This window comes from Apodemus sylvaticus, chromosome 12 (assembly GCF_947179515.1).
Source record: "Apodemus sylvaticus chromosome 12, mApoSyl1.1, whole genome shotgun sequence".
NCBI classification, from domain to species: Eukaryota; Metazoa; Chordata; class Mammalia; order Rodentia; family Muridae; genus Apodemus; species Apodemus sylvaticus.
In genome coordinates, this window is record NC_067483.1 from 26,498,230 (window position 1) to 26,510,493 (window position 12,264).

General features: G+C 51.8%; 1 protein-coding gene across 2 annotated transcripts in view; it reads right to left on the bottom strand.

The window, feature by feature from the left end:
* Nucleotides 1–11,648, bottom strand: part of Steap3 (STEAP3 metalloreductase) — a 49,469-nt gene extending 37,821 nt beyond the window's left edge. Inside the window, exons 1-2 of one of the 2 annotated variants that reach the window (XM_052200346.1) lie at nucleotides 11,575–11,648; nucleotides 10,659–10,793 (exon numbers count right to left, since the gene is read on the bottom strand). In XM_052200346.1, coding sequence (XP_052056306.1) covers nucleotides 10,659–10,764 — 106 coding nt within the window. In that variant the 5' untranslated portion in view covers nucleotides 10,765–10,793; nucleotides 11,575–11,648. Of the gene's footprint in view, nucleotides 1–6,379; nucleotides 6,471–10,658; nucleotides 10,794–11,574 lie in introns of those variants that run through there. The other variant, XM_052200348.1, reaches the window with a different exon arrangement.
* Nucleotides 11,649–12,264: the final 616 nt, after the last annotated feature.

Genomic DNA, 12,264 nt, shown 5'->3' on the forward strand with positions numbered 1-12,264 from the left:
TAATTAGTGGCTGAGACTGCAGAGCCTTTGGTACAGGAATTGAGGCAGGATGGCAGGCTGAAGCCAGGATGCATAAAATGAATAAATGTCATGGAGAATAAAGGCTAGGGCGGGCAGAGACACGGAGACCCTTCGAGGTACAAAGCACACATTATGGTAACAGAAAGTAGCGACTGATCAATTTCTCGGAGGGTAATTCATTGCAATCACCGTGGCAGTTACCGGCTTCTCGAGAATTCTCTCAGCATTTCGTGCTGATAGGGGAAGCTTCTTTGTCACTCCATGCCAGACAGTGCCCATAGCAGATGACAGACAGTCAGCTCTATTACCCGTTCACTGGAAATGGTAGATAAGGGTACACGCCCACCCGCTGCTGGCTGCTTGCTGCAGTGTTCCGAGGCTGGGAGAGCAACCCGGAGTTCATGAAACTTATGCATTGTTGATGGGAACCATGCTGTCTGGGCTTGTGCATGGGTATATCTGACTGTCTTTGGCCTGTCAGAACCAGCAAACTTGCAGTCCAGGGAAGTCTGTTGATAAGCACACACATCCCAGTCTGTTGCTTTATAAGGACCAACAACTCTAGCTGGGTGGTGGTGGCACATGCCTTTAATCCCAGCACTTGGGAGACAGAGGCAGGTGGATTTCTGAGTTCGAGGCCAGCCTGGTCTACAGAGTGAGTTCCAAGACAGCCAGGGCTACACAGAGAAACCCTGTCTCAAAAAAAAAAAAAAGGACCAACAACTCGAGCAGGTCCATATTGCTCTGACTGGCAGTCCTCTATGCCTGTCTCCTAAAGGTAAAGCCTCTTGGGGGCAGGGCTAGATTCTGGAATAGCATGGAGCCCAGCACAGGCCAATACAGAGACTGGTTTTGTTTTCTCTGTCTTCATGCCCTGAGCTGTGACTCTCTTGCACTTGGCCTGTTCTTTCCCTCTGAGTTTGAGCACACTCCTGACCCACCCAAACCCCACTTCTTTGGAAATCCAACCTCCTGCTGTTGGATACTTAAGGCATCTATCTATCCGCTCCTGTAACCCTGGACGACATTTACCCAATCTGAATCAACAAGTAAGGCTAGGTTAGCAGTTGGTTGCTGTACTCAGACAGCCCTGAATATGAACTTGAGTTTAACCACATGCTGACCGTGTGACCTGGGAGGGCTTCTCTCTTACTGAGGGTCTCGTGTAGACCAGGCTGGTCTTAGACTGCATGTGTTGTAAAGAAGCACCCTGAACCCTTGATCCTTCAGCCTCTACCTCCTCAGTTCTAGGATTACAGGGGTACTCTATGTCCTGTTTATATGGGTCTTTGGTTAGAGCCCAGGATATCAAACCCGCTAGGTAAGTGCTCTGCCCTCTGAGCTATATCCCTAGTGTTTCCTCTGCTTTGACCATTAAGTCAAACAGTGACTACGGAAGCCCTTAAAGGCACAAGTTACTCAGTATTTGCCTGTTGTCTGAATCTCCTCTCGTTGCTGGGGGTACCACGCGATCCCTGGACTGTATCAGCCGAGGATAGAAACCTGTGCATTGCCCCCAGTCCCTCACTTTGAGCTGTGCTCTCCTGATGGTGGAAGATTTCCGTGGAGCCAGTCGGTGGGGTTCAAGGAGGGCTCTCCATCACCAGTGAGCCCCGGGGTCACCGAGAACGATGGGCAGCAGGATTTGGGGCAGAATTCCTGTCTCAGCACAGGAGCCCTTTAGCCTACCGTGTCCCAGGCAAGGTTGCTGGGTGATCTCCGGGTCCCCTTAGAGTAGCAGCTCTGAGAGGAAGGGACACTTCCCCAGGAAAAGACGCCTGCTGGGTGAAGCGTGGAGAGGAGCTAATGGACTCTCTCTGCAGTTCCTTGGGATTCCATCTGTTCCCATGGGGCCTTGCTCAGGGAGACCCTGAAAACTGAGGTGCACTACGGTCTCCATCTCCAGCCACAGAGCCTGGATCCCTAGCAGCAAGGCTTTCCAGACTGCCATCCCCGGGTGGATCATCTTTAATGACTAGGATCCAGCTGCCCCGCCCCTGCCCGCTTCCAGCCCTGGCCAGTTTGGGGTCATCCATCTAAGGAGCATCAAAGGGACTCATCTCACCTTTCACAGTGGCTCCAGTCTTAATGGGGGAACCACTGCTCCCGGTATGCGTTTGACCCTTGCACAGGCATGGCTGGTCACCCGCACAACTAAGAACTGGTTCCTTGTCACATCCCACACGGTCCAGGTCAACTCTACCAGGAGAGTCTGGGTCACAGTCACCTGGAACAAGTTTGCCCTCAGAGACATCTAACCTCAATGCTGGGGTCCTCCTACCTCCATCAGCCTACCGTGAAGAATGACAGACCGACTCCCCTACACAGCCAGACAAGTATCAGTTGTCTGTATTATTGTGGGGGGAGCTGTCACTGTCGAAGGTCTGCTCGCCAGTCTCAGGAAGGCTTTGCTGTCTTCATGGGTCCTGGGATAGCCCACTCCACCCTTCACTGATCCCCATAGTCCTCCACATTCATGCCGCTGTCTAGTGCGATGCTCTTGGGACTGTCTCCTTGTTTGTACAAGATTAATCTCCTAAATGGATAGCCAAAGAGACTCAAAGCATGCAATCAGAGCTGGGGAGCAGCTCAGTGCAAGAGCACTTGCCCAGAATGCTCTGGTCCTGCATTTAGTTCCCAGCATGCAAATAGTGTCTAAACACCAGGCTGTTGGCGTGGAGTGGAAGACAGGTGTACACCTGACTACGGAAAGGTGATATCCACAGTTGCTCCTGTGGGTGACCAAGGTGACAGGTAAGGATGTGTTGTTTGGAAGGGCTAACTCTCCTGGTGGAGGGCTTTTATGCTACAGGGACAGCTGGGTAGAGATCTACTCAAAACAGTGTTCTGGAGGGCTAGGCACACAGAAGAGAGGCCTTTCCTTTATTTGTACTCAGAAATACAGGGGGTTCCGATGAGTTTGGAAGTGTAACTGTGGAGTAGTACTCTCGACTGTGCTGGTCGGAGAGCCTGGCACCTAGTTACTGCTCTGTAAATGTTACTTGGGTGACGAAGCAGGATTTGGACAGAGTTAGAGTGAGCGGCAAAGAGTCTCTAGTTTGGGGTTGAAAGAGGAGACTGAAGACTAGTCTGCCCTAGGAAAAATCACGTGGTTGGGAGGATAGCACCATTGCTTGGGCCAGGCTCAGGGTGTGTGGGGAAGCTAACTGCTCGGGCATGAGGACTGTCATTTCAGGTGTGAGGGCATGGCCGGCCAAGGGCGGGAAGAGGGGTGAGCTGCAGTGCTCTGTCAGAGGCCGAGTGGGACAGATCGGAGGCCCAGCTTTGGGGGTCAACCAGAAGATGTGATTCCCTGACTGGATACTTGCATATCATGCGGAGAGCCCACCCCCTCAAAACCTTCACAACCTCACAGATTAGAATGGAATTTCACGGGTGGGGCAGGAGTAGGAAACAAACACTGGTAAGATATCTCAGTGGTTAAAACACTTTCTGGACAAGCCCTGGTGACCATGTAAAGACAGAAGAGAACCACAAGGTCTCCTGAGTAGTCCTCTGACCTCTGCCTGTATACCATAGCATGCACGTATCTTCACACTGACAAAACAGAGGCATCCCTTCACGGAGGAGGAAAGGAGCCAACATAGGTTCTAAATCAGCAAACTCCCTCCCTTTAAATCCAGAGGCCCATTCCTGTTCCAGACACTAGAGAGAAATTTCATAGAGTACATAAAGTACCCACCTCCTGCCTGCCCAAGCCAGCAAGTCCTAACCACTCTGCAGGCTAGGGAAGGCAGCAAGAGGCAGATCCAGTTTCAGTTGGAAGGCAGAAGACCCAAGTCCCGGAAGGCCGTCCCCCAGCCTCGGCCTATTAAGGTTTCAGTTTGCAGATAGCAGGAAGCACTGAGAGACTCTTCCTCTCCCCCCCCCCCCCATCCTAGAGTTCAGTGCCCAGACTCTCAGCAAGGGTTCCTGGGGTCTGGAGCAGAGACCAGCCCTGTTGCAGAGAGGGGATCTCTGACTCCACTCTGGGCTTCAGTGGTCTTCTCTACATAAGCCTGGAAGATCCAATCAGATTAATAATCAAATCTGACAGAAGGAAATAACTCAATTGATAAAACTACTTGCCTTGCAAGTGCGAGGACCTGAGTCCAATCCCTAGAACCCATATAAAAAGGCTGAGCATGTTGGTGCACACTTGCGACTGTGTGGGTGCACACTTGTGATCACACACCTGGGGGAAGCGGATGACACAGGCCACCCCAGGGCTCACAGGCCACCCAGCCGAGCTGAACTGGTGAGTGCCAGAGCAGTGGGAGAGAAAAAACAAGAAGGACAGCTGAGGTTGACCCCTGGTCCTCACACTCAGGTGAGCACACACTTGCACAAACACAGATACGCACACACCCCAATGTCGACATAAACCCAGATATGTAACATTAATATCCAAACCCTTGGGAGCAGACTGAGGAATCTGATACGCAACAAACTCCTACAACTTGGGAGTTCTATATAATGAGTGCCCGTGGGTAGCTCGCTCTGTTTCATGAGGACACAGGGCCTAAGGTCCAGGCAAGGCTTGCCCATTGAAGAACAAGTCCAGAGAGCCAGAAGACGACGGCGTTGGCTGGGATTCAGGGTAGATGCTTGCTGACTATGAAGCCAGACTGGCCTGCAGCCAGCCGCCTGCCTCATCCCACCCACTGTGAAGGTGTGTGGCTTTGGACTTCCATCAAGAACTTTCACTTTTTAACACTCTGAAACCTTCGAAACAAGGACAGTAGACAGGTCGGGCCAGGAATCCATCTATCTGGTGTCTTCCGAATGAAGAGATACAAGCCTAACCAGATCAGGCCCGGAGTCCCTCAGCAGGCCTCAGGCAACCTGGCCAAACTCTAGATGACCAGTTGGGGCATCCTGAGCTCCTGGCTGGGTCTGAGTCCACTAGTCTCCCATGCCAAGGCCCCCTTGGAAAGCCTTCTCATTCCCACCCCTTTCCCCACAGTATTGCTTGTCCCATTCTGTCTCTTCATCTGTGGAACATGGGTCAAGCATTTGCTTCCTGCCAACCCCTTTGCAGACCACTGGTGACAGAGACAGGTAAGACAGACAGACACACACACACACAGCTGGGCCCTCCATGTGCTCCCAAGCAATTCAGCTGGTTGCCCAGGAGGACTGGACATCTATGTTTATAACAGCCCTTGCAGGGGCTGAGAGATGGTTCAGTCAGTGACATGCTTTCTGTGCCAGCACAAGGAACTATGATTGGATGTCTAGAGCTCAGGTAAGAAGCTAGTGCACTCGTAATAACAGTGTTGGGGAGGCGGAGACAGGAGGATTCCCAGAGCTTGCTGGCCAGACAGCTTAGCCAATTGGTGAGCTCAAGGTTTAATGAGCAATCAATCTTTCAAAATGTGCAAATCAATAAAGGAAGACACCCAATATCCACTTCTGGCCTTCACATGGACAGACAGACTGCACACACCAGCCCTGGTGGTGAGTTAAAACCCTCTCCTCTTGGGATCATTGCTCTGGCCAGCACTGCGTTCATGAGGCAATCTGAGAATTCGGCCTCCTTTACCTTACAGAAGCCCTCTTTGTTGGGAAAGTCTAACAACTTCTATGCTTTGCTACCTGTGTCCTTGCAAAATACAGGGGCTCTGGAAGGCTCAGCATTCCCCCTGAATAACAGAAAAACAGGGTCTCCTGGCTGCCAGGATTAGCTGGTCTAATGCACAGAGCCCCTTCAAGCACCCTGGCACATATAAGTGTCAGAGAAATTTTGGCTGCTAATTATATCATAGCAGCACTCTGCAGGACAGGCATACCTCCCTCGGGCATTTCACAAACCCCGACTTCTGGAGCCTGTTTTAGAGGTGGTGCTGAACACGTGTTTGACTTCTTGGTACCCCACCACCCCTCTTCCCTGGACCCAAACAGCCTAAGACACAACCTCCACTTTAGAGTGATCAAAGTTACCGCTACACTCCTGCCGGCAACCTACTCCCAGATTTTAGTGGGCAGGAAGAACTTTCCAGGCTAAGGTTCCGCGGGCAGAGGCGGGCACTAGGCAGATCTGCCTATTGGGTACTGGGCACTCCCTCCCCTGAAACACGCTGAACAAAAAAACGAAGAGCACGTGCGACCCGTGGTAGTTCAGGGCTGCCTGGAGGGTGACTTCAAGCACAACCCGGGCTCCAGACGCCTGCTTTCCCTGATCTTTGGGCACCCCGCTGGGATCTTCTGCCACCAGGGTCACGAGCCTTGGTTTAGGAGACGAGGTTTCCCAACCTGTAGTGACTGCTCAGGGTGCGCCAGAGCAGGCACGCTACAAGGGTCCCGGGGACAGTGCACAGCCTAAGGCACGCGAGCGAGCCGGGGCAGGGTCACTCACCTCGGCAGCCGGCCGCTTGGAGGAGCCTTGGCAGCTGCAGGTCGCCAGAGGAGGCGGTGGCTCGGCCTCAGGCTCCTCCTCTCCTTGCGCCCCGCCCGCCCGCGGGGCCGGACCTGGCCGGGTAGTGGCTGCCCGCCAGCTCGCTGCTGTTTATCCAGCAGTGCCACCCCTCCTGGCCTCAATCGCGGTCCCCGCCCTGCGCCCAGCACTACAAGTGGAGGAAGCCACCAGCCACCACTCCACGCGGTTCCCCTAGGGAGTCTCAGAGCCTGTCCTGTCACTTCCTGGTCTGCAACAGGCAGTGAACAGAACCGACCACCCCGACAGGGAGGAACAGGGAGCAGGAAGATGTGGTGACCTCTGCGCGCCACCCCCACTCAAAGAACACTTAGAATCCAAGGGCAGTTTTTGATCAAGGTCAAAGTGGTCATTTAGGCAGCAGGCTAGGATTGCACAGGTGGGTGACAAATAGGGGTGGATTTCTTCCCTCTTCGGAGTGGAAAACAGGATCAGCAAACCCCTCCTGTCTCCAACAAGGGTTCATAGGTTTGCAACCAGAACGCGGTGACTGTGGCTCTATCACATCTATATCCTGTCTCCTTAGAAATGACTTTTGACCTGCTCTCAGAAGTCTTTAGGTTTCATGGCCCCGATGGTTTTGTGGTGGCCCTTCAGGACTCTCTGGGAACTACTGGCTAAACTAGAACCCTACACACACCTCTGAGTTCTATGATACCACCCTGCCCAGACAAAGGTATCCCTACCCTGGGACACTGCCCTATGCTGTCCCCCGCCCCAGTTCGCTTTTCCACACTGCAGCACACTAGGGCACAGCATAAAGATGTTGTTTTAGACTTCTGTTGTGGCCAGTCCTACCCGATACCGATGGCCCTAGGGGCATTAACTTCACGCTCAGTTTATGGGAAATGGGAGTATGGTTTTCCTGACTCATGGACTGAGACTTTGTAGACTTCCTAGAGCAGAAGGATAGTCCATTAACTCCTCCTAAGGAACTTTAGCTTTTTACAGTGCATTCAGGAGGGTGAGGAACCTATAAAGGTGTTTATATATGTGCATGTGTGTGTTGGGGGATGGGAGCATGTACAAATGAGCATATATGGGCCACAGATCAATGCTAGGTCTTCTCTTAGATCTCTACTTATTTATTTATTATTTATTTATTTACTTATTTATTTATTTATTTATTTGAAACGGTAACCCGGCGCTCACTGGTTCAGATAGGCTAGGCTTGCGGGTTAGTGGGGTAGTACTGTCTTCTTTGCCTGGTGCCGGGATTACCGTCTGGTTGTGCTGGCTTTTTACGTGGGTGTGGTGACAGGCAATGCTTTACCAATAGAGCATCTCCCCAGCCCCTTGTTTTGTTTTGTTTTGTAAACAGTGCCTCCCGAAGAGGCCCAGATTGGCCTTGAACTTTTAGCAATTCTGGCTCAGAGCTCCCGCCCTGCAGGGATTTACAGGTGTGGAGCGCCTCAGCTCTGCGGGGAGTTACTTTGAGGAATTCTAAGAATCCTGTTTTCCAGGAAGCCCCAGGGTACAGGAGATGGGATTGAGAGGGGCCAGAAGTAAGTAGGCTGGGCCTCAGGGGTGGCCCTAGAGTATCCTGGGGGAACCAGCAAGCTGGCTCAGGAGTAAAGGCAGCTCCCAGCAAACCTGAGTTCTGTCCCCTAACCCCCACCCCCACCCCCAGGACCATGAAGTGGAAAGAGAACCAACTTCTAAAACTTGTCCTCTGACCTCCATATGTGTACTGTCCAAGCTTGTGTACACACACAATCCATGTTTTTTTTTTCTTAAAGGTACAGTGGTTTGAAGAAGCAGAGATCTGTGCTCTCTGTGGAAGGAAATGCTGCTCTTGGGGGTCTCCCTGCTCTCCCAGAGCTCTCCCAAGCATCCCAAACTTTCTCTTGGGGAGGGGCTTCCTTCATTGCTCCTCAATGCCCACCCCCACCCACTCCCACCAACTCTATTCTGTCTGCTCCAGTGCCTAGAGTCTTTCTAGCCTCCTTCAAGGGTTCCACTGTCCAAACAGGCACCAGCAAATACATCTCTGAGACCCTGAGGCCATTCTTAAAGGTTCTCTATCCATTCAGGCTATAATGCCCCAAGGTGCCACAAAGCTTTCAAAGGGTAGGCAGAATTCGAGGGCTGGCCTCCCATTGTCTCCAGCAGACAAGAGCCAGTGTCTAGAGAGCAGCATGACACCTCAGCATCTGCTTATGCACAATGCTTGGTCTTGCAAAGCTGTCTGGGGAAGTGAGGAGAAGGCTCAGTCAGTAAAGTGCTTGCCTTACAGACATGAGGACCCACCCAGGTTGGACTCTTATAAAGGCCAGGCATGATGGCACAAGCGTGTAATCCCAGAACTGGGAAGGCAGATGGGCACATCACTAGTCAGCCATTGTTGAGCTCTAGGCCAGCTTAAGAAGCAAGGTAGAGGGTACCCAGTGGAACTGCACCCCAAGGTCTGACCTCTACATATAAGCACCTACATGTACACCTATCCATCTACACACACACACACACACACACACACACACACACACGAATGAACACATATACAAAGATTCTGTCAGCGAGGGGTTCTGGCTACTCCGCTCTCCTGTGTACCCAGCTGCACTGGGAAGTAACAGATCAGCAGAGGCCATACAAACAGGGTCTGCACATTCAGTTGCTGAACGGTCTATTTCCAGAGACCTTGAGGTATGAGGTAATTCTTTTAAAGGTAAGGCTAGCCCTTTGGCTAAAAAGAGAATTCAGGAAGAAAACCTAGATTCATCTTCTACCTGGCTCAGCATGGAGGGGAACACTGCTTGCTTTCCTATCTTGGATTGATCCCCCACTTTCGGACAGAACACATCTGTCTCTGTGTGCAAAATAAATGTTCTACTTGCCTATTAAAGCTAGATGACCACAGGAAGCCACCATGTTTTCTGGCTGCCAAGCCACTTGAATCTGGTCCTGTCTGGCTGAGGCCATGGGAGCATCCTATTGTCCAGCTGTGCCCTGTCCCAACTAAGCCAGGCACCAAGAGACTCCCCCGTGCTTTGGCACTATGGGGAGCGTGGGTGAGTGGGGGGTTGTTCTCCTCTGTATGGGAGATAAGCTGCACTTGGGTAAAAGAACTGAGGATGACCCAGAAAGGTGAGGAATCCTTTGATATTAGCATCACCCAGTGGGTAAAGGCACACCCAGAGAGCTGAGACAGGCAGGTGAGGGGGTGGGGTGGGGTGGCCCTTGAGGCTAGCTGGTCTTGGAACCAAGGTATACAGTCCCTGTTGTGACCTAGTATGGTGTATCACTCTGTATTGTAAGGTGTGGCTTATGAGACACGGGGATCCATCTGGAGTATTTCCCAAATCCCCAGCACCTTGGTTGCCGCCCCACTATAGACTAAGGTTACTTCTTTCTATTCCACTACTGAAGTAGAACTTTTTTTTTTTTTTTATCTGAAGGGAATGAACTTCAGATAAGGTCTCAAGTATCTCAGGCTGGCCGGGGATACTCCTTAGTGTTCCGGTTTCGAAGCCAAGGACTGATATGCATATTTTACATATCAAAGCAGACCTGGCCTCCAGGTTCTCCCAGCATCCCTCAGTCCCCGCCTGGCATACCCTGCCCCCAACCTCGAGCTTCCCTGCCCAGAGGCTGGGCTGCCCTTCCCCCAGAGGCTCTTTCCTATATAGTCCAGACATTTCGGTTTCTCTTCTCTCTGTGCTGCCCTCCCTCCATCAGCAAACACACACTGGTCATCCCTTTCTCCTTTCCTGTAATTCAGAAAGAATGAGGGGGGCTGGGGAGGGAGCTGGGTAAGAAAAGTTCTCGAGATGCAAGCATGAAGAGCAGAGTTAGATCCCCCAAAGCTCTCCTCGTAGGCACACACACACACACACACAAAGCTAGACAGATGCAGGGGTGTGCCCAGCCCCAGGGAGGCAGTGACCAATAATTCCCGGGACTCTCAGCCAGCCTAGCTAATCCAGTGAACTCCAGACCAAGTGAGAGTCTCTTAAAGATAATAAGGCGGAGGTTGAGGTTGACACACACACACACACACACACACACACACACACACCAGGTATCATGAATCTACACAGGAAGAGAGTGTACACTTGCTTGGAGGAAGCATGCCTCCGTGGACTTCTGGGGTTTCTGAGAAAGAAACCCTAGCACCTGCAATCAGTCCACGCTGCAGAGAGTTGCTTAGAGTACTGTGTCTTCCACCCCCTGCTTCCTCCCTGCCCCATAGACCCCAGCTCACCAGGTCTAGAGTAGGCCGCACTGCCCTTCTTCTCTGGTGAATTTCCACAGCCCTCTGAGGGAAAGGTGGAGCAAGAGTCCTGCTGCCAACGGGCCTCTGCAGCCATTTCTTCTGAAGCTGGGTGGTTGGAGCTCACTGTAATGATTGAACAGTGGTAAACAGTGTAAGCCAGGTTCCAGACAAGCAGGTCACAGCCCCGCCTGGGACCCAGTGGGATGTGTGGGGTGCCCTGGTCAATGACCTCAGGTCATCCGCAAGCACACAGAGGTCAAAGGTGGACACAAAGCCTCTAGTGTGAAGGCTGGGATGCCCCTGCCCTCTCGCTCTCTGCTTCCTGGGACTTGGTCCTGCAAAAGGAGGGGAGAGAAGGAAGTGGCAGACATTTGTCAAACTGGTAACGCCGCCACTTTGGGAACAGCTGGATGTAGTGACACACATGCCTTTTAATCTTAGCTCTCTGAAGCGGAGGCAGGCAGCTCACTGTGAGTTCAAGGCCAGCCACTGCTACACAGTGACACCTTGTCTGTCAAAACAAAGCAGACAAAAAAAAAAAAAAAAAAAAAAACAAAGTATGGACCAAGGCTGATGAGAAAACTCAGAAGGTGACTGCTGTGGAGTCAAAACGTGACAACCAGAATTCCATGTCTGGGACCAACTCCTTCAAGTTGTCCTCTGACCTTCACATGTGTGTGTGCGTGTGCGCGCGCGCGCGCGCGCGCACACACACACACACACACACACACAGAGAGTAAATGAATAAATAAATAAATGTAATACAATGGTAATGTAATGAAATTTTAAGAACAAAAGAACGGATCAGGCCCATCTTTCAGATAACAGAGTGACCCACCATCATAAGTTGAGATGTGGCATAGCAGAGGAAATTTGAACCAGGTTCCCCCTAACCCTGAATCACCTTTATCTCCTCCTTCCCAGGTGGAGGGCTCCAGCAAGCAGCGGCCTCCTCGCCTTGGGAGAGTCCTTTAGCTCAGGTTGGAGATAACAGTGAGTGTGAGACCCCTCAGGGTGGTGTGTGCTGAAGGACAGGAGAGAGATAATGCTGTCCCGCAGATATCACACCATAAAACCCCGCCCTACTGGAGAGCTAGGCAGCAGTCCTCAGCCTCTTAACAAGGTGACAAATGTGTGCTTCCACTCCCCAGAGTCACCTAGCTTTTTAGTAAGAACATGGAATATCCGGTAAGTCACCGAGAGTGGTTCTGCCTGGTGCCCCCGCCCCACTTCAGAGACACCCTTACCAGCTGGCCACGCTTCAGAACCATCTTGAGACTTGCTTTCCACACAAAGGAGAAACTGAGGCTTGAAAAGATAAAGGCAGTGATGGCCTGGGGCATGCTGTGTGCCCAGGGCTCTGCATTCTAACCATTCACATTGGGGCCTCTAGGGTAAAGGAGGAACAAGAGACCCTTCAGTCTTCAGAATCACCCAGGAGTTCAGAACTCGAATGGGTTCTGCCCGGTCAGGTTCTCATGCTTGTGAGTCCATCTTCCCAGTCACTCACAGACTCTTGTTTTGTTTTTTGTTTTGTTTTTTGGATTTGGTTTTTTTCGAGACAGGGTTTCTCTGTTTAGCCCTGGCTGTCCTG